This window comes from Carassius carassius, chromosome 37, assembly GCF_963082965.1.
Source record: "Carassius carassius chromosome 37, fCarCar2.1, whole genome shotgun sequence".
Taxonomy (NCBI): Eukaryota; Metazoa; Chordata; class Actinopteri; order Cypriniformes; family Cyprinidae; genus Carassius; species Carassius carassius.
This window is the reverse complement of record NC_081791.1, coordinates 21577084-21600039: the sequence shown is the minus strand read 5'-3', so window position 1 is coordinate 21600039 and position 22956 is coordinate 21577084. Positions and strand designations below refer to the sequence as shown.

The window sequence follows — 22956 nt, the reverse complement described above, 5'->3', positions numbered from 1 at the left end:
TTACAATTAATATATAATACTATACTTTTTTGTAAATATATATTTTAATTTAATTTTATTATTTATTTTAGTTTTGGTAACACTTTATTTTAAGGTGTCCTTGTTACACGTTAAATGTACTTACTATTATAATAGCAATAAATTATGCATAATTACATGCAAGTAACTCTAAACCAAATTCGGTAGCACTTTATTTTACAGTCCTGTTCCTCATGTACATACTATGTACTTATTATAGTAATTACAATAACTATGTAATAACTAGGTACTAACCCTGAACCTACCCCTAAACATAACCCTACCCCATGTAGTTACCTTGTATTACCAGAACTTTCTTAGATAAATACACTGTAAGTACACTATAAGTACATGTTAGTACACGTACTGTAAAATAAAGTGCAACCCCAAATTCTAATCCTAACCCTAACCATATAGTAAGTACATGTAGTTGATTAATATTAATATCAGTACTTAAATGTATAATTACACTGTAACAAGGACACCTAAAAATAAAGTGTAACCATATTTTTTATTTAACTGCAGACAATATAGACCTAATGCAAATCATATGTCACGGCATGACTATGTCTTTTGACTATGTCTGTGTGTCTCAATCCTAGAGTTCTAACCAGAGGTGGGTAGTAACGAATTACATTTACTTCGTTACATTTACTTGAGTAATTATTTGGGGTAACTAATACTTTTCGGAGTATATTTAAAGATGGGTACTTTATACTCTTACTTGAGTAAATTTTTGGGGGAAAATCTGTGCTTTTACTCCGTTACTGTGGGCGACGCTCCTCTCGTTACTTTATCTTAATGCAATAAATGTTATAAATGCTTCAGTTTATTCCAAACGAGCCGTCTACTTTTCTCTGGGCAATGAGCGATGCCCAGTCGCGAATGATTCATTCTTTTGAGTCAATTCTGTTCAAAGGCTTGATCAAACCAATTGGCAAACGAGTGAATTGGTTCATGAATCAGTTTGAATGAGTTGTTCAGTTCCCTGCCGCACGCGCTGAGCATCAGCGGTTCACTCAGAGTTGTAACGTGTCTGGAACTGCACTGAATTGAAAGCAAATCTGCAAAGGCTATTATTTGCTAGCGATGGAGATCCTTATAAGATGAACACCGCGTGTGCTGTCTACTGTTTAACAGGTAATAACTTGGGCTACATTCGATTACAGTACACGATAGCACTGTGACATTAGTTTGTTGTACATGTGTGGCTTATAACAGAGGGGAGTCAAGTTGAATGCAGCTTCTAAAAGAGAAAAAATAGCCAATGAAAATTTTATTAATTTTAATACAATCACACCGGTGCAAGTACGTTCAGCAAGTCATAGCAACAGCTGCTGAATTGAGATCTGTGATCGCTGGCTGGCGGTGAGCCAGAGATAGATGCGTTTTTACAGCGCTGCGCATTATAACCAATCACACATGATTCTTTTGAGCTTATTAAAGCATTGGCCAATCAGAGGTGTTCAGATGACTCATCGCTAAAATGCCAGTGCTTCCTTCACTCGCTCACTGACTGAATACCTCTTTCTGGCGAATTCTCTCGTCAGAAAGAACAAAGTGCAAATGTGTGTACGAATCTTTAATTAAGATATTGATTTCACAGTGTTAACAGTTTCAGTGATTTTAATGGGAGTTTCTGAGAGTGATTGAAATCTAGACTGTCAGTGAAAATGATCTTTGATAATGTAAATGTTATTTGCTCTCTTTCTGAACAATGAAAGATTAGTAGCAATATTTATATCACATTAACTTTCAATGTTAAATTCACATTTAATATAAAGTCAGTCGTATTAAAAATATGTTATGGCATGACACCTATATCTGTTACTTAAGTAAACAGACAGGGTTTTATAATAAATTACATAAATTGGAGTAAAGGCTGATGAAATATATACATTTATACACGCACACATACATTACATACATTTTATCTATATATCTAAATAAAAATAGGCTCAGTATATATGACCCAAAGTAACTAGTAACTAACTACTTGAGTAGATTTTTTATCCGATACTCTTTTACTCTTACTCAAGTAACTATTCAAGACTAGTACTTTTACTTTTACTTGAGTAAATATTTCTAGAAGTACTTTTACTTTTACTTGAGTACAGTTTTTGGGTACTCTACCCACCTCTGGTTCTAACCTTTGCAGAGCCACAGTACAGTTGTAAGAGGGTTTCAGTGGCACAGTGCTATCCAACGGAACATGCAAATTTCCGCAGCACACTTTTAATTTATTCAGCATTAAGCCGCAAAGGTCAAGGACACAGCAGTGCTGGTCTCAAAGGCACAACCTGCTCCCCATTGCTAATCTAAAACCCAGAGCTACGTTTTATGCTGACTACTTTCACAGTACCCTCAAAAAAGGGCTTTGGATCATAAATCAGGGACTTCATGTGAGTGGTAGTAATACTTTATTCTATCTCTCTCACGCACACTCGCACTCTTTCCATTTGTTTAGGTGTCTTTCCTGTGTGACCAGTTCCTTCCGCTGCCACTGGTGCAAGTACAGAAACCTCTGCACCCACGACCCCTCCAGCTGCTCTTTCCAGGAGGGACGCGTCAATGCCTCAGAGGTACACCCACAAACACACACTGTGTGTTGAGGTTAGAGTCTCTCAGCAGCAAATCTACAGGATCACAAACCTCTGGGGTAGAGCTTCCAATAATAGCTGCTGAAAAGTGTGTGTGAAGTCGACGGTCACCTCGCTAGAGAGCGTGTGTGTGTGTGTGTGTATGTGTGCATTTGCAGGTGTTCAGCTGATCAATGTGCTACATTACACCCTGTCAGGTGGTAAACACACTTGCTCACCCTCTCACAGCGAGCAATTAGCAGTCAATATCCAGAATATTCTCCCCCACAGCACACACAGACTTCCCAGTTATTCACACACAAGCATATGCACAAAATAAACACACACCTTTACTCAGGCAAAAAATACTTATGATACACCATCACTCATGGTGTGTGTGTGTGTGTGCATGTGCATTTACATATTCATGTATTCAGGCTTGCATGTGTATAAGTGTATGTTTGTGTGTTTTTAACCTAATACTTTAGGAAGAAAATTGCTGTCCTAGAAGTTAGCTAAATATATACAGTGTGAGAGAGAGAGTTGTTTCCATGTTTCTGGTCTTACTTAGGGATGCCTCTCACAGGCTGACCTACTAGCATATATCACACACAGCTTTTAAAGGGTAACACTTCAACGTGCTTTTAAAGAGCACCTAAGGTTTCGCTGTGTGTATGTGAGCATGTGGAGCATGTGTGAAGCTGAAGTGTGTGCATTTCTTTATACACTGTATGTTTCTATAAGGCTCTATCAATTCAGATTTCATGCTCTCTACTCGGATGGTTTAGGATTTTTATGCATGTGTATGTTTGTTTTCACCTCTCACTCCTTTAGGACTGTCCTCAACTGGTCCGCTCTGAGGAGATCCTGATCCCGGCAGGGGAGGTGAAGCCCATCACACTGAAAGCCCGGAACCTTCCACAACCTCAGTCGGGTCAGCGCGGCTACGAGTGTGTGTTACACATACAAGGAGTCAGTCACAGAGTCACAGCGCTCAGATTCAACAGCTCCAGTGTGCAGTGCCAGAACAGCTCGGTATGTGTTTGGGTTTGCATGGCAAAGATCATAATGAAAATCTCAAGTTTTTTTCTCCTAGACATCCATAAGATTTTAATGAAAACAAGCTGAGACTTATCTTTAACGAGTCCAGAGAACGAGTACAGAGTTTCATAAGAGATCGCAACTGTGTGTCAAGCTGTGCTCAGATTTGCTAGGATACAGCATCTAGTGTATAATTGAAACTTCAAGATCTCGGCATCACCTTAGTCATTTCTCCTAAAATTCTCCAATCTTCAGTCTTACCCGACTGGTTATGTAGCTACATGCTGTGAGAAAAAAATCCTGAGTTTCAGAAGAGATCTCAAATTGAACTCATATTTGCCAAGACATTGGATTCTTTCTAAACCTAAACAATCTGAGCTCCACTATTTACATTATTTTAAAACACTCTACTCTTACTGTACAGCAGCAGTTGCCTCATTTGTTTTCAGTTGCCTCATAAGTGGATACTTACAGTGCATTAAATGTCTCTACTACAATCTAAGCTATAAAAGAGAGCAATGAATGCCTCAATTTGATTTTAATCCAGGTTTTAGCTAATTAAACACTAGTTACCTGTTTGTGATGTTATGTTGCACAGAACTGTGAAATGAGCACAGCCAAGGTATATTTTGCATTTCTGCCTCCACGTTTCACTCTCTTTCAGTCATTATCTTCCAAACTAACACACACACACACAATGTAAGTAGAGATGAAGGCAATTAGAGCTCAGTGTCCAAGCTGTAGAAAATAGGAGTGTTGAAAGTCTTCTTTATTCCTCAGACTGATGATGCAAGTCTGGGGTAACTCAATAAGAGCACTAATACAGTCAAACTACATATCTTTCGCTCTCTTTTTCTCTCTCATGTTATTTGCTTGTGTACTTTGTCGTTTATTCGTGCACTTTTTGGCTGCATGTTGTAATCAATAATTGACACAGGCAAAGACTAAATCCAATAAAAAAATTCATAAACTTTGCATTATCTCAGCATTTGCACTGTCAGGAAAATGTTGCAAGCTCTTTCCATCTCTCCGTCTCTCTGCAGTATCTGTATGAAGGGATGAGGATCAGTGAGCTGCCGGTGGATTTCTCAGTGGTGTGGAATGGAAACTTCATCATTGACAATCCTGAGAACATCAAAGGTAATAATGTGGTTTTAAACCAAAAGAATGTGTTAACTCTATAACCTGTCTAATCCTCCCAGAATCATTCTGCCGTATATAAAATTTTAGGTGATTGATTGGACTTATTATTACTCATTTCATGTTTTTATTAAAAAATATATATATATATATTTAAGTCTGAAGCAACTTTTCTCATGCTCAGCAAAACCTCTGAAGCATCACGGTTGTGCTGAGCTTCATGATTTCATCAGTCTTCATACGTTTATGATCAATAGCTCTACTAAACTATCAGATAGGTCAACCGAAGTCAGAAAACTTTATAAAAACTTTTACACCAAATAAAATCCTTATTGCAGCATTGATGTAAATACACTTGACTAATTTCCACATGTATCCCACAGTGCACCTGTATAAGTGTGGCGCTCAGAGGGACAGCTGTGGCGTGTGTTTGAAGGCAGAGAGGAAGTTCCAGTGTGGTTGGTGCAGTATGGAGGGCCGCTGTACCCTACGCCAGCACTGTCCCATGTCCAACCCCTACACCAGCCGCTGGCTTCACCTCGCCAGCACAAACGTCAAGTGCACCAACCCTCGCATCACTGAGGTGGGTCACGTGTACTATACAGGACTCGTTCTGTTCTCCTGTGGTACTTGTTTTCATTTAGGCCACATATGGCAGAAGTATATCTAAGAGATCATGTAGAGTCAGCTGGCCTTTTCCCAAAAATATAAGTATTTTATTTTATTTTTTATTTTATTTACAAAACAAAATTATTTTACATTGCATACATTTTTCTTAAATATATCATTCACACAGTGCTTTATTTTGACCCCAGTTTTTTAATGCATACACCTTTAACATAAATTTTTTATACGTTTTATTTAAAAATGCTTTTCCGAAAGTACACAATACAAATATGTATTCAACATCATTCATAACTCAGACAAATGAACACACACATACACAAGAGTTGTGTGGAAGAGTCTCCATCAGCTCATATTTCTACTCTGTAATCTGACGGAGCTCTGTATTGACTCTCAGAGAAAGGTGAGCTATGTGTATCGCGAGTAATGTCTCTCTCTCTCTCAGCTTCTCTGCCACTCTCATCGTCAATCATACTCATTCTAGCTGCCAATATCTCATGTTTTCTTGTAATTGACACAATGTTGGAACGTTGGTGGCATACTGGGAGAGGTGTGTGTGTGTGTGTCTGCTGGGAGACTGAGGGAAGACATGGTGTTTAATTAGTTTAGGTAACGCACCAGTGCCCTGTGCTTAAACTACCTGATTCATGGAATTCATTGATTCATGTGGCTGTTTGCAGTCTGCATATCACAAGCTGTTGCCCCATGTGCACACCAACCAATTAAAAAGTTAGGGTTATGACTTCCTGTTGTCTGTTTTCATTTAGGATGAATGGGTAAATTAAGGTTATGAACAGCTTCTGTTTTTTGTTGACAGAGAGAGTGTTAAAAATAGCATTATTGGTGTATGGAAACATACACATTCTGTTCTTTGTGTGTGTGTGTGTGTGTGTGTGTGTGTTTGAGTTTGATGCACAGTTTTACATATACCTTTAACTGAGGGCTTTTATTTAATTAATGCTAACTTTGTAATTTATTTTGATTAAATATCACTGTTTTGTTTTGTATTTTATTTTTTAAGTTTAGTTTTTTATTTTAAATACTCAAAATGTCTTTATATGTCTAAAACTACTCGATTTTGTTTACTAAAGCTGAAGTTAAGAAATTAACTAAGTGTAAATGCTAAATGTTTAATCATCGCTCTGTCATAAAGATGCAAAATTAAAATATACTAGTACTACAGTTACAGTGTATGGCTCTCTACATCAATATTGATTATTTGAATGGCTTTGCAATGCAAGTATCATAACAAAGTATGTGAAGACATTAATATGCTACTATGTGTATGCTCTTATAGGCCAGTCTTAAAACACAGCACTCAATTTTATGAAATATGTAGTATTTATATAATATATAGTGTCTCTGATTAAAGGTTGAAGACCCAAAACCTTTTTACACCCACCAATGAAAATTGAGTCCTGCATTTCATGTTTCAGACACATGCAATTGCCAAGACCACATTACAAAGCAGTGGAGCAGTTCCTTCAAAGCAAATTAGTATGAATATTTTGAATTCATCCATTTTTAATCTGTTCTCTCCAAGTTATTCATTTACATTTTCTCTTCTCTCAATCTCACTAACGCACATAAATGTAAAAATGTCCTTTAGAGCAGTCGTTTCCACGATGGTCTTTTGTTCTTTATTTAGTTATGTTATTTTCTGTGTGTTTTTGTCTGAATATAGACATTCGTAAGCTGATTTGTGCAAATACATAGACATTAGCGAGATCTGCCTACAAGAAAATGACAGTCATGAAAGATTAACGCTTCTATTAAGCAGCACTCTATCCCTCCTCTAAAGACTTATTAATATTAATGAGGCTTAAGTCCTCAGTGAAAGCCATGGGTTCGGCATCAAATGAATGTGGAGGAAAGGCAGGCACTTGAAGCTGGTCTTGACGTGGCTCTTTGCTTCAGATGGTCTCTGAGCCTCTCCTTAGTAGCTAAGTCACGGAAAAGGATGTGCTTCACAGAACTGATCTTGGATCAGCCATGAAGAACTTTTTCAACTTTTATATCAGTGTTGATGTTTTGAGTAATTGACCGTTACTGATTATTTATTTTTGTAAATACAACATGTACAATTACATATACAATATATATTATAGATTAGACTATATAACTATATATATATTTACTATTTTTCATTATCTATTTTTGGGGGGGATTGGGTTGGGGTCGGCAAATGTCATGGGCCACTTTAAAATGCAGTTGCAACCAGCCATAAGTTTGTTTCAAAACATGGACCAAAGCTTCAGGAAATGTGGCCTATATATACACACACACACACACACACACAAGTACACACACCCTAACACACCGAGAGAGACCGACCACGATGAAAATCGTCATGAATAAATGATATTGAGCCTGATAGAGCCTTCTCTCCCATCAGAGCTACAACGCTTGTCTAGTACGACACAGCCTTCCACAAAGTCACATGTCTATTTACAGAAGAGCATTCACCTCGACTCACTCAACCACAAACTCCAATTTTAAACCGGATGTACCACTTTCAAATCCCTCGTTCCTTTCTTTCCTTGCTTAAACATTCGCTTGCTTGGCTGAAGTTCAAAACCAAAGCCCTCTTTTCTTTTTTCCCCTCTTTTCAGGCTTTATCGCAGCCAACCATGGGGACATTTAAGAGCAAATGAAGTGTTTAGTGTGCAGTTTATGCAGCAAGAAACAAGTCATAAGCTGAGTTTTATCAAGCCCATAAATTGCATCTCAGTGTGAATTTGGGACATGCTTGAATCAGCTAAAAAGACTCCAATCCTGGTAACAAATCACACCTTCCGTCCTCGTGCAGCACACTTTCATTACAGCTTTTCTAATTATACGCAGCAATTGAGTGCATAAAAACCCTCAGAGGACAGGAAATACATTCCCATTTAGACTTAAACATGCTGGTGTTAAGCATTAGGTTTTCTGCATTCCATAACGAAAGAAGCACATTAAGAGTTTTTACTTGCAAGAGGACATGATTTTGCCAAGTAAGACATCTTCCTGGATCAACATTTTTTGTTGATCCTGGATCAACATTAATGTCCAAAAATATAGACTAAACCCAATCCCTACCCCTAAACCTAACCCAACCAATAATTTATTCCTAAAATCGGTGTGAAATGAACCCTAACCCTGACCGTAAGCCTAAAACAGATATTTCCTGAAAAAGTTATCCCTCAGTTCTGATTGGTTAATTGGAATGTTGTTCCAGGATCAACAAGGATGTTGATCCAGGAACATATTGTACTTGGCAAAATCACGGTCACTGGGTAAGGAGCATCCAGGCAGGGCTACTGTTTTAAATAGAATGCATTAAGAATGAAGAGATGTCCTGCATGTCCCTGAGCCACTCTTAAGACATGACACTGGCCCATGGCTGGGAGTGTGTCTGTGTGCATGTGTCCGTATAACTCAAAGCCAAACAATCCGTGAGAACTCTGAAGATCTTCTCAAGAAGCTCACATTATCATTCCACTGCCGGGATCCAGACAGTCACTTTTGTAATGATGGTGAAATTGCAGTTGGGCACAAATTGTAGCTCTGGAACCAGTAGCTGTGTGGCGGAGGAGGCCGTCTGCTGGGTCAAACAAGGCAGCGCTTTCACCTCTGAGTGGGCGGACGAGACTTTGAAGTATTGAGTCAGTGTGAGAGATATTTATGCTCTATGAATAAAGCCCATTTGATGTCTGTAATGGCTAGTCACCAGGCTCAGCACCAGGCTCAGGGTGAAGTTGGGATCTGATGCCTAGACTATTATCACATGAACTGATGAGATTTAATCTACAGATGAAAGCACTGCGGCCAGTGGATACACCACCATGCTTTCTTTTATTTACTTGATTGTTTTATTATTTAGAGCGTAAATAATAAGTATAAATCTGTATGGTTACATCTATGTAATCTGTAAAGAAGATGTGAATATGTTTGGAGTTGAATAGTAGTACTGCTTTTGTGATGTAAATTATATACTGCATACTAGTTTTAAATATTAATACTATGCAGTATGTATAAATGTTTCAAATAATTAACCTAACAATGTAGATGATGTCCTAGTTATGATTTGTACAGTTTGTATTTTATATTATCATTTTATTATCATGTTATTATCATTTTATTATATTTTTAATATTTGTATAATAATGTAATACTAATTTGTATATATAATAAATATATATAGAAAGATGTACTTTATTATTTTATTTCATTTTTTATTTATAAAAAAAAAGGCATTTCAAGAAGTAGCAAAAGCCAAATGTGCAGTATGCAACAGAAGTAATATAAATTGGATTTCATTTTTTCATGTATATTTATTTGACCAAACTGTTGAAATCTTAGTAAATGTTTTTGCTCTACTATGAAATTATGTATTTGTAACATTTATATTTATATGTTTTTTAAGTAGTATGCAGCATACAGTACACATGCATAAAAAAAATGGTTTACTATACATTGCATACATATATGACACAGATTATTTTTATTTTTGTTTGTCATTCTGATCATACCCACATTGTGTTCTGGCATCAGTTCTGTATTATTTCAGCAGTTTATTTAGTTTTCTGTAGTTAGTTTGTTTTAGATATCGTCAGTCTGATGCTGACTCGTACCGATATGGATATATTTAGCATTCCATTCTTCCTTTATTGTTCCAGTCCTGTTCCCAAGAAGCAATAAAAGATTCAAATATTTCCACCCTAAGGTTCACTAGTGACACACTTAGTTTACATCCAAACCGATTAATGTCCACTAAACTCTCACTGATACGCTCCTCCTGTTGAGCAATGGCACTTCCCGCAACACACTGCTCTAGATCCGTAAACAGGCACACTTAGAAGAAGCTCTTACTTTAATCATGTTCGTTTTACGTCCACATGACTGCACACAAATGGTTTATTGATTGTATGTAGTGGCTGTACTGTGCATGTGGCCTTCTATCTCTCTTTCTCTCTCTCTCTCTCTCTCTCTCTCTGCCTCTCTCTCAGTGATGGAGAGCCTCTCTCTCATTTGGATCTGGAGAGTGTCCAGGGCTAAGCTTCTCTTGGGCTTTAACAGCACAGAAGGCTTTTTGGCACCCAGAGCCAAGGTCACGCTGAGTGGCCATATTGTATTTTATGAGAGGGTGGGCTGCTCCGAGGGCTAAAATGGCCTGGTGTTAGATTTATTGCCTGTGGCAACAGCATGCAAATTCTGCATCTGAATTTCAATTTACTATGCAACTTTAATAGGATAGGAAGTTGCCACAATGAGTTTCACTGATATCTAATTTGGTGCTATTAAAGTGAAACACAATAGAAGAGACAATTATCTTTAAAAGGCTTCCTTTTAAAAGGTCCATTTGAAGACCTTTAACTAGTTAAGGCTTATGCGTGTTAAATTTCTTAATTATGTCTCTGTGTTATGCAAATATATGTTTGTGTCTTTCCTGATGTTTGTGTGTTGAAACATTTTGTGTTCAATCTTTAAAGGGATAGTTTACACAAAAATTAAACTTCTGCCATTATTTACTCCACCTCATGTAATATGTACACGAGCATTCAAAAAAGAAAGTATGAAAATGTATACTTTTGTTTACCACAGATGCATTAAACTGATTAAAAGTGACAGTACATACATTTATAATACATTAAAATATTTTTTATTCGTTTTTTAATACCAATTCTGAAAACTAGAGAGCTTTGCTATTACAGAATTATTATTATTATTATTTTGATAAAATAGTTATTTTGGTTACACTTTATTTTAAGGTGTCCTTGTTAAAGTGTAAGTATACATTTAAGTACTGTCTAATATTAATTAACTACATGTGCAAAATGTATGGGTAGGGTTAGGATTAGGGTTTGGTTTTGAGTTACTTGCATGTAATTATGCATAATTCATCGTTATTATAATAGTAATTACATGTAACATGTGTAACAAGGACACCTTAAGATAAAGTGATACCATTATTTTAAAGTTATATTTCACAGTATTGCTGTTTTGCTGTATTTTCTTATAATAAAAAAATGCAGCCTTGGGGAGCATAAGAAACATAATTGAAAAAAAGAAAAAATATCAACCCCAAACTTGCGAATGGTGGAAATATATCTTTACTCTATTGCAAAATATTCAAGTTTTTCCAAAACAATGACCGATTAAATGATTTACTAAATGAATCAATTACTGAATGTCTCTTCCTCTCTTGTTTCAGGTGACCCCAGTGGCCGGACCACCAGAAGGGGGCACCAGAGTGACCATCCGTGGTGTGAACCTAGGCTTGTCCTTCTCAGACATGGTCAACAACGTGCAGGTAGCAGGAGTCCAGTGCACCCCACAGGAGAACGGCTACATTATTGCTGAACAGTGAGTGACTGTAGAGATGTAAAACTCTGATGAATTCATGCTGTGCAAGTGTGTCTGAGATTAGAATGGAAAAAACTGGTTTACTTTATCTTTAATCTTTCTCAAAATAGCAAGAGCTGGAAAAGATAATGTCCTACAATACGCATACTGAGAAGCTGTTTCAATGGAAAAAAACACCTCAGGTTTTCATCTAGTTCACTTTAAAGCACAGCAGGATTGAGTCCATTAAACACACACAGGATCCAATGAACACGGCTTTGATGTCACAAGCGTAAAGCGACCAATCAGGGCTAAGTATGAAATGCAGGCTTGGTCATGGCCTTCTCCTTTATGCTCTATTGAGTCCGTCTTATCTGACAGAAACATCTTAACAATGACAAGGGAACATTTCTATCTGAAGGGCTGGTTGTCAGCAGTGACCAGGGCTCTTGTGAAGCAGAAACAAACCCAATTTAGAGTCCAGTCAGAGCTGGGATGGTCTCTGTCTGCATTAGGTCCCATTTTTCAGCATATGTTTGTGTTTATCCCTGTGATTGTGTCATAACCCTGCCTGTAAATATCCTTAAGCCAGGATTTCATCATTAATATTAAACCTCCTGGGGCAAATATTCAGCTAGAGGAGCTAAAACGTGATGATTTGTAGTAGTAGTTTTTGCTAGGACATGCAGAAAAATGGCTGCACTCAGCTTTTTTGTCTACATTTTTTTGACCAGCCATTAAAAAAACAAATTGGGTTAAAAGGTTAAATGTGTCATATCCAGTGTTGGGGAAAGTTACTTTTAAAAGTAATGCATTACAATATTGCGTTACACCCTAAAAAAAATAACTAATTATGTTGGAAGGAATGTGTTACGTGGAAAGGAATGTGTTACGTTACATTTTGGGTTACTGTTTAAATCTGGGCAGGACTTGCTTGTTTGTTTTTAATGTAAAAAAGTTATTCTTTTATAAATGTAAAAGCCCTTTTAACAACAGGCTGTAAATGTAAATTCACATCTGTACTGTAGACGACGCCTCTGCACTTACTCCCATTTCTGTCAATATGGCAACACGAGAGCTGGAAACAAAGTAACTGGTGTTACTTATTTGAAAAAGTAACTCAGATATTTCCTTCTAAATTAAAAAGTAATGCGCTACTTTATTAGTTACTTAAAAAGGGAATCAGATTATATAACTTCCGTTACTTGTAATGTGTTACCCCTAACACTGGTAATTTCTGCTCACTAGCATTAAAGAACTGCAAAAATAATGTCTGTTTTCAAACAGGTTTCCTTTAAACACCCCACTTCATCTTTGATTGGCCAGACAAACAGCCCCAAACTTACGTCATTGGTTGAACTGTTGCTGTGTCAAGCTTGTCAGAATTCTTAAACAAAGATGTTTTGAAATCTCCACAGTGTTTAGGCTTTGAAGAAGTCAGCCTACAGGTTTAGTTATAGTTGTCTCTGCATTTTAAACTGTAATAGAAGAAAGTATATTAACATCAAAATAATTTCATCTTTAAATTACCCAGTATGTATTTAGTGTTCTTTATTCTTCATACAAAATTAAACCTACAATTAAAATAGTTTGTATTAGTATTTTGAATTGGTTTCGATTTCCTGGTTTTTATTATTATTATTGTTTTAATGCTTTATAAAATTAATTGAAACTATATGAAAATGAGAACTAGAAGAAATAAAACAAGTTGAATTTTATTTTATTTTATTTCAGTTAATGTTTAAGTAGCAATTTTTTTTTTTTAGTTGACTATAATAACCCTGCTGCGAGCACTGGGAGATCTTTATTCTTGAGAGAAACAAACAATTAACATCCACCATGTCCAGTTTAACAGAATGTGATATGCAAGTCTATGTTACATTAAGACTCACCCTGACCTATTGTACACAGGCATTCTGAATGTTTGGCTTTCAAGCATTTATGCCATCGTGTTGTAAGGGTGTATAAATAGCATATAGTGTCTGCGTTCAGGTGGAGTATGTCTCCACAGCGCCTCTCTTTGCCGCTGAGGTGGGGACAGACGGTGCGAGGGGGGAAACGTGCGGTAATTGAAATGCGCGGTGTGCTGCCGGCTGTAGGAGGGAGATTTGTCAGCCCTTCTCTCTTCTGACAGCAGTTTAATCCGAGCGGGACGAAGCCGAGTCGAGTGGGACTGGATTCATTTGTATGGTGCAGCAAAGGGGTGTCGTCAGGAAATGGAGAATGCGCCATTGGACCCCATCAAACCCACAAACGGAAACAGGAAGCCATGGATCTGTTTTAACAGTTCTGTCTGGTCATTTTGTACAACATTTGTACACATTAAGACACCCAGGCTTGCTGTAGATTATCTTTTGCCATTTTATATATGAGTATCATAGCTTATGTCAAAGTATGTTGCACAGACTTGTTTTAGGTTGAGGTCACATTAGTGAAATAACTGCACCTTTACATGGCTACTTTTGAATGGCTATCAGTGGAGAAAGATGCTTTTTTGTCTGCAAAATGGTGTAATAACAGCATCTGCCTGCTAATTTCCGAAGCCCACCAGCCAAACTTGCACCACGCAGCAGCTGTGATTGAGCATCCAAACTTGCTTCCCAACTTTAATTGCCTTAGAAGTGAAAGTCCTCCACTCAGTGTGATTGAGAGGGCATAATGTGCGCTGTGAACAGCTGTAAACACTGTCTGCTGAGCCTGTCAGACTCACCGCAGGAATCCACATCACGCCCACAATCACATAGTCTGCGCCACATGCGTTCCGACAGTTATCCCTGAAGATATACGAACACTCAATATCAACCAAACATCGATTGCAGTTCATCCGCCCCCACGTGCTTTCAACTCAGATTATCAGTTTTATATTTACTTCATTCGATGTTTTTATGTCATTTAATCTGGCCACCCGTCCATGAAGCTGATACCTGATCAGTCTGTATGATGTTGCAACATCGACCTATTCCCTGATCAGAATGCATGATAGTATTTTTTTTACAACGCTGAGTGCACGCTGTATTGATTGTGCTGGGTGTCACTAGCTTGCCGTATATGCATGTTTCTTCAACTTCAGGCACTTAAATATCCCAGGGGTTTATTGTTTTGTGTGTGTGTGTGTGTAAAACATCATTTATATTTGCAGCTTTGTAACTTTTGGAAAGTATTTTTATATTTGATATATGTGTGTGTGTGTGTGTGTGTGTGTGTGTGTGTGTGTGTGTGTGTGTGTGTGTGTGTGTGTGTAAAACTGTGATCAATAAATAAAGGAAAATGGAAATATGGAAAATGTGTTTTAAAAGAAGTTATTTCCCAAAAGAACACTGATACACAGTGTAGAACCTGCTGAAACATATGGTTTTGTTGCTTTAAAAGCATGGCGTGTCTATGCATTGGCTTTCCCGTAGGGTGATCTTGTCAATTCAGCTAATGGAATGTGTGCGCTAAAGCAATAAAGGAACCAAAGCAAAACCTACATTGAGATCAAGAGGAAATCAATGGAGAGAGAGGAAGGGTTGCATACTGATCACTCAGCAGGACTGGAGATGATTTCCAATGCTTAGGTTCCTCACTCTGGAGTCAGTCAAGAAACATTATGCTTTGTAATCCAGATCAGGGGGACTGAGTGAACCTGGATCTCTTTGTACAGAAGTTATGAGGCAGTGATATTCATCCATTTAGGCAACTTTCATTTAATACCAAGCTTAAAAATGTAACTTATCATTGTGCATTTCTTCTTTTTCAGGATTGTGTGTGAGATGGATACAGCTCCCACTGACAGTAAACCCGGCCCAGTCCATTTGTGTGTAGGGGAGTGTAAGCCGGAGCTCCAAACGCGCTCTTCTCAACTCTATTCCTTTGTGGTAAGACCTTGAGCTCTTCTACATCTGAATAATGCAGTGAGGTAGTGGTGAACCTGGCCATTGTTTTGGTTTTATTAAACTGAGCTTCACTTGGTCCATTGAAGAGAACTTATGGGTCACTGTGATGTTATGCCTTTGGACAGGTGAACCTTGCTGAGGTTGCTTTGTTCTCAGGAGTGCTTTAAGAGCGAAAATGTCAAATCACAGGAAGTGACTCAAAGCTCAACATACTGCACTTCCAACCATTCAAATAGCTACTCTTTAGGAACAAAGACTTCCTTCTGCACTGATTCATATGGCATGAAGTCCCTAACTTCATTAATCATCCTTTAAAAAAAAAAAAAAAAAAAAAAAATATATATATATATATATATATATATATATATATTTGATTTGCAGATTTGCAGTTAATCTCATAATTGTACATTTTTAAGAATAAAAAACATCATATTGCAATATTGTCAAAAACTTAGTAAATTCATTTGCACTACACGTACTTTACTGAATTTGAGTTTGAGAGCACTAAAAGTACAGTGTAATTTTTTTTCTCCCTTTTCAAATTTTTGAAAACTCCTCCTTTTCTCAAATAATAACAGTGAACTGTAATAGAACATGTCCTAGACTGTAGACTAAATACAACCTAATACTCTTCATACTTTTTTTGTTTGTGTAAGCACATTTGACGCAAACCAGTACTATATCTATAATATATTTACATTTCAGTAGCAGGATTGTTTGTATCTCTCCAGACAGCTATGTAGAAATCACTCCATTAATGTGTTGGAACAGTCTCTCCATGCAAATTTAAAGTCATTAAAAGCCATAAGGTCAATAAATTAACCTTTTTATGGCTCGCATGGCATTTTTATCAGCTAGTTTTCTATTTAGCCCTTTTTAAAGTAGTTTGTGCTCTTTCAGTAGATTCTTAAATGATGTTGAGGATTAGTGGTTATTAGCATTATTTACACATGTATTTGCCAAGACATTAAAAGAAAAGCATGTTTATTGAACTAAATGCACTTATCAAGCACAAAAGACTTGAGATATGCCGTAAAAACTTGCTAATTTACAGACTGCCGCTGCGTTTGTCATTATTATTGGTAAAACAGCAGCCCTGCTTCCTCCGGTAAGAAGCGAAGCTCTCATCAGCGTAATAGAACTTGTTCTCAGTTATTAAAATATTGAGTGATTGCGAACACGAAGTACCACCGGGAGCGCACATTGAACATGGAGACAATAAAAGCCATTAAGCGAATCAAAGGAAGGATGGTTGCCATGTTGTCTCGTCGCAGAGGAGCACCTGTGGGAACTCTTGCACACCTGTCTGAAACACCCATCCGCCGGCCTGGGGTTAATAGATAATCAACAGCAGCATTCACACGCACACTAAGGCAAACAATTATCCATACCACCACAATTAACAGCCTCTGCTAATTAGGGGAGCTGTTTATTTCACAATATGCGCTTCAGCCCCTTCCTGTATGCGTTTATGCATGTTTGTGTGAGCGTACGTGTGGTTTTTCTGCACGCCTTTCATATCACAGTCAAATATAAAAGCAGTATGCTATCTCAAAAGCTCTGCCAAATGTTGTCGGACAACACGGGGTCCCTGAGCGGCCCACCAGTTGTAGAACAATATGAGGCGAGACCAAAATTGGTGTTAATTCATTTTTAGTCAATGCAAATGTGAAGTCAGTCACAAGCTTTCTTTAGACACAGAGCTGTCTGTTTCAGGGTTTCTCCATCTGCTGTTTTCAGTCCCTGTGTATAATAAAGGAATAGAATTGGGAACTAGAGCGTTTATGTACAACCTTTTAAAAGCCTTTTATTCATGAGCTCACGTTACTGGAAATGGCATTTCTTTTGTAGCGTTCGCTCTTCATTTGTGAGCTGAGCAGAAAGTATATGAGGTTTAATGAAGGACAGTTGTTATTTACAGACGAAGCTGTCTTTTGTAGAACAGCCATACACATCTAGGCAGCTTCAGATTCAAAACATGCATGTCTTCAGCTGATTCAGAATGCTGCGCTGTCATGTCTGTGCTTCTAGACACTTCAATTAATTAATTAAATTAATAAATGTTTCATTATATTTATATTACAGTACGTGCTTGTTTTTTTTTTCTAAAAGACATTCATGTTTTTATTCAGAAAGGATGCATTCAGTTGATTATAATGGACAGTATATACCTTTTAAAGTGCCCTATTATGGATTTTTGAAAATTACCCTTCATGCATTTACATTTGCATTACATTTAGTCATTTAGCAGACGCTTTAATCCAAAGTGTCAAAATCAACAAAAGAGCAATGATATACAAGTGCTATAACAAGTCTCAGTTAGCTTAATTCAGTACAAGTAGCAAGGATTTTTAAATCATATAATAAATTCAAAAGAAAATGGAAAAAAAAGATAGAATAGTAAAAGAATAGAGCAAGCTTTTTTTTAAGAAAACAAACTGTTAGTAAATAAATAGTGAGTAAGTCTTAAAGGGGCATGTTTTTTTGTTTTGTTTTTTAAGAATAGAATTAGAATAGAGAGTGCTAGAGTCAAATAAAGATGGAATAGATGCGTTTTTAGCCGAATAAAAAAGTGAATTTAAACATCCTCAAAGTTGTACATTTTAAAGTACACCATGTATAAAGCTATTGTCTCGCAAAAAAAAAAAAGAAAAAAAAAAGTCGACTCTAAATCATCACAAGTCGTTTTTAAAAACCAAGCATTTTAGTCACAACCAAAGGAGGGATTTGGAAAAATGAATCGTTGAGCAAATAGTTTTGGATCGTTGAGCATATAATGTAAAAATAAATGCATATTATAAGACAATGAGAGGGTTGAAGTGGATGACCTTGCATGCATGTCAACCTATTGTTGGGGACACCCAAAACCAAAATATACTCCTTTCATAATCCATAATGGGGCACTTGAAGACTTAAAAGATTTTACAGCACAACAGTTTTCAACATTGTTAATAAAAATAAATGTTTCTTGTGTCACTGTAGGCAGGAGTAATGATGCTAAAGTTCAGCTTTAACATCACAGAAATAAATTACATTTTATAATATATACTGAATTGGAAAACTGTCTTTTTAAATTATTATAATATTTCACAATATTACTATATATTAGTTACTATATTTTTGATCAAAGTAATGCAGATTTGGTGAGCATAAAAATTTTTTGTGAAAAAAATTAAAACGTTATACCAAACCTAAATTTTTGGTAGAGTATTTAAATAAAAATTAAATAATAGTGATATATAATACTCAATACTGAGCCACACAGTTGGAACGGAAGATGGAAGAAGATTATTTAACATAAAAAAACCCTGCTTCTTGAACTTGAAGTGAAGGCATTTTTGTCTCCATCGCTTGCTTGTTTCCTACCCATCTTCTCTTTCTGTCTTTGCAGATGCCATCGGTCACAGGATTGTCCCCCAGTCGGGGTCCAGAGTCTGGAGGAACTAAAGTGACCATAATGGGGGAAAACCTGGGAGCAGGCAGCAGCGTCAGTGTGCTCTTTGGGAACCAGACCTGCGAGTTCTATGAGTAAGAATCAGCCTTTTAGAGTTCTGTTTGAAATCTCCATTTTAAGAAATGTAGCTTCTCAAAAATAAATCTTCAGTAAAAATAGAATGCAATAATAATAATTAATATTATAGCTTTATTCATATTTATGTTCAGTTAGTGTGAACAGTGCATATTGAAGCTAATGTTAAAAGTTCCATACCTTAATTTACTGTACTCTTCACTTTCTACACGCCTTATATCAATCAAAGAGAGTTTCTGATTATTTCCTGATTAAACTAAATTAAAAAACACTTCCTCTAGATTTCCCCCACGTTTTTAACTCTGTTTCCTCTTCCTCTCTCTCTCTCTAATTTTGCTAGCATACTTCTGTATGTAAATATCATACCCCCGTCAGGTGTCTTCCTATATCTCCTCATTTTCCTATCACTCTCTCTCCAGGATCTGTATTTAAAGATGAGGCTGATTGTAGTGCTTTAAGATGCGAGAGAGCGACAACTTTAATGCGATATCAGCTAATTGCAGATTTCTATTTTGCCCTGTGTTCCTGTGGAAGGCGGCGTTGCAAGTGTGTGCGAGGGTGCAATAAGTAATCGCTTAATGCTCTCTAATAGGCTGCAGAGGGAATGACTAATGCTCACTTTGCACAGGTAGCACTTTAAGTGAGAGCTGTAAAAAAAGACTGCAATTGAAAGAGAGCAGAGAGCAGCCCACTAGCACCATTCATAGTGTGTCTGAACAATATGTCTAGCCATCTGTTATTAAGTTAAAACTTTGTGTCGTGCTTTGTCTCTTTCCAGAATCTGATTGGTTTGTGTCTGTTTGCTTTGTCCTCAGACGGACTATGATGGAGATCGTGTGTTACTCTGCCCCTTCTCTGACGGGTGTGGGGCCGGTTCAGATCAGCGTGAGCGTGGATCGTGCCCAGGTCCGAGAGAGCCTGACTTTTGAGTATATAGACGACCCCACCGTTCTACGCATCGAACCGGAATGGAGCATTGCGAGGTAAATGTACATATATGATGCAGTGTTTTAGTATTGGATTGTGCAAATCAGCTAGTTTGGCCATATAGCATGCATTTAAATCACTATTAGCAAACACTTTTGACTTTTGAGGCTGTTGATTCTCACACTATTTGAATGGATATCAGACACATTCCTGCAAGTAATTGATCCGATTCACTGAATGGAGTTCAGCAGCTTTGCTCAAGGACGTAGGTTGTTGTGTTATTCATGAAAATTAATAAATGGCTAACTTGTATTCAGATAAAACTTTCATCTTTAAAAATAAAAAATTAACACCATGTCATGGTGATCATGTGGATGGCTTTGTGAAAGTAAAGCTTTTATAAGTCACTTCTGAGATCTAAAATAGAACTGTTTCTTGCTGCTGAAGTCTTAAAATACATTTGCACAGTCTGTAGAGTATGTCTCATGTCTGACTGTAACTATTTAATGGACAAAAAAAGAAAAAAAGACATAAATTGTGATATCATAATTTTGGTGAACTAACCCGTTCGTGTATTTCACTTCACAAACTGGACTGATTATACAGAGCTTCAACATATTCATATCAAAGTGCTGCACATGATTATATACAGTATTAAAATTGAGACAGAAATAGAATGTGCTGAGAATGGTTATATAAGTGGTGCTGAGTTACAGGTTCATTGCAAGCTGTTAGAGAGATAGAAAGAAAGTATTTTCACCTGATCTAACACAAAGATACATAACATATTATCATACCCACCAAAGAAACATTGTATTGTGCAAAGGTTGCTCTTTCATAGCTCCGAAGATGTAAAGGGATAGTTGGGGCGAGTGCCCCATGCCATGGCATCAGTAGATGGGGTCACAATGCTGTATCTGTTTTACCAGAGCGTTGCACACACTAAACAAAACAGCATACGAGCTGTGCCTGGCTAATGAAGTGCTCAAGAGTAAACAACTGAAACACCTAGAGCTAGAGCTCCTCACCCACTCCACTCTCAGACGCTCGGCTCTTTTGTTGTGCTTTATCAAGCCGTGGACATTCCCAGAATGCTAAGCAGAATCACCGCTGCTTCTGTTCCTTTAGTGTTTTCAAAGATGCATCTAGTATGTTTGATTAAATCAATTGAAGCAAGTTAAAAGCTTCTTTAATCAGGACCTTCTCAAAAGCTTATTATCTTCTAAGCATCACAAAGAAACAAGTTTTAAGGGCAATGTTTGATCCAAGTAGAGATGTGTTATTTCTGTGTAAAAGTTTTTACGTTCACCCTATTCCCATTCATGCCATCTTGTGTGTTTTTTTTTTAGCGGACACACACCTCTGGTGGTGACTGGGACTAACTTGGATGCCATACAGGAGCCGAGGATTCGGATCAAGTACGGCGGACGGGAATCCGTAAATGTGAGTAGCTTCATTTGTGTTATCGGTGGTTCATTTACATTTACATTTAATCATTTAGCAGACGCTTTTATCCAAAGCGACTTACAAATGAGAACAATAGAAGCAGTCAGGTCAACAAGAGAACAACAACAGTATACAAGTGCCATGACAAGTCTCAGTTAGTCTAGTATAGAACGCATAGGTAGGTTTTTTTTTTTTTTTTTTTTTTTTTTTTTTTTTTAATTTAAAAGACAAGAAAAGGAAATGTGCTAGTGTTAGTTAGTTAAGTGCAGGCGAAAAAGATGAGTCTTTAGCTGTTTCTTGAAAATGAGTAAAGACTCAGCTGTACGAATTGAGATTGGGAGGTCATTCCACCAGCTGGGCACAGTCCAGGAAAAGGTCCGTGAGAGTGATTTTGTACTTCTTTGGTTCCTCAATTATCCACCCTCACTTTTGAAATGACCTTAGTTACCTGAGCTCAGGGGGTTCAGGGAGAATGGCTCTCTTGTATGGGCTGATATCTCTCAGGAACCGACATGATGAAACCAAATCATCTCAGTTCGAGATGCGAGATGTCGGGGATGCACAACCTTGGGAAGTGGGATGCTTTGTATGCAGGTTTGAGTTAATTATCGGTGACTTTCAGAAGAGAGAGGATCACAGTATCTGTGCGCTGCCTTTTTTGGGATGCATTAGACTAATTTCTGTCTTTTCTGTTGACCCACGGAGGTGGGATCCGTCATGACTCAATGCCACAGCTCCAGAAATCTCATATGTCTCCTACCCACAAGCCTCTGCGTGACCTCTTTTTCAAGCTGTGTATCTGTAATTTCGACTAAGTACCCTGCTGAATTATTCAGTCTGGCAAAGTGATGAGGATGAGGCATTTAATGTGAGCATTTTACTCTGCTCATACCACCTTTGTTGAACTAGAATTTTTGAGCATTATTTGCAGAATCCAGCATAAAACCAGCTTGAGACGAGGCGCTATTGGTGAATTGTGGCCAGTTAAAGAGGGTTGTATTTGTTAATGGGTTTTAAAGGAAGATGAACTGCAGACAGAATGGCTTGGTCAGCATAAAGACATTCCAAAATTAATAAGGCCCAAGGGCTGAGGAGTCAGTACAAATTCAATTTTCTTGCCTCTGCAGGGGGTCCAAGTTTAATTAATGGAATAGGATTGGTCGGTGTGGTCAAACAGAAAGATAGCCAGTGGCGTCTTGTATCTTCTAATGTATTATCCTGCTTTGATTTATTTGTATTATTTTGTAAATTTAAAGTATATGTTTGTAGACTATATATATATATATATATATATATATATATATATATATATGTATTATACATTTAATGCACTTGCCCCACCCTAGACCTACAGTAAGTGGGTCATCTGACATTTCCTACAGTTGACTGATGACAAATGTGAGGCAGGGCAACAACTCACTGCTGATGGAGCCAAGAGAATGAAGTTAGAATG

General features: G+C 37.3%; 1 protein-coding gene across 1 annotated transcript in view; it reads left to right on the top strand.

Moving 5' to 3' along the window:
• LOC132118375 (plexin-A2-like) overlaps nucleotides 1-22956 on the top strand; it is a 190459-nt gene that overhangs the window by 124217 nt on the left and 43286 nt on the right. The window contains exons 9-17 of the mRNA XM_059528186.1: nucleotides 2486-2600; nucleotides 3432-3632; nucleotides 4682-4778; nucleotides 5162-5361; nucleotides 11596-11747; nucleotides 15466-15583; nucleotides 18993-19129; nucleotides 19946-20113; nucleotides 21407-21500. Coding sequence (XP_059384169.1) covers nucleotides 2486-2600; nucleotides 3432-3632; nucleotides 4682-4778; nucleotides 5162-5361; nucleotides 11596-11747; nucleotides 15466-15583; nucleotides 18993-19129; nucleotides 19946-20113; nucleotides 21407-21500 — 1282 coding nt within the window. The remainder of the gene's footprint in view (nucleotides 1-2485; nucleotides 2601-3431; nucleotides 3633-4681; nucleotides 4779-5161; nucleotides 5362-11595; nucleotides 11748-15465; nucleotides 15584-18992; nucleotides 19130-19945; nucleotides 20114-21406; nucleotides 21501-22956) is intronic.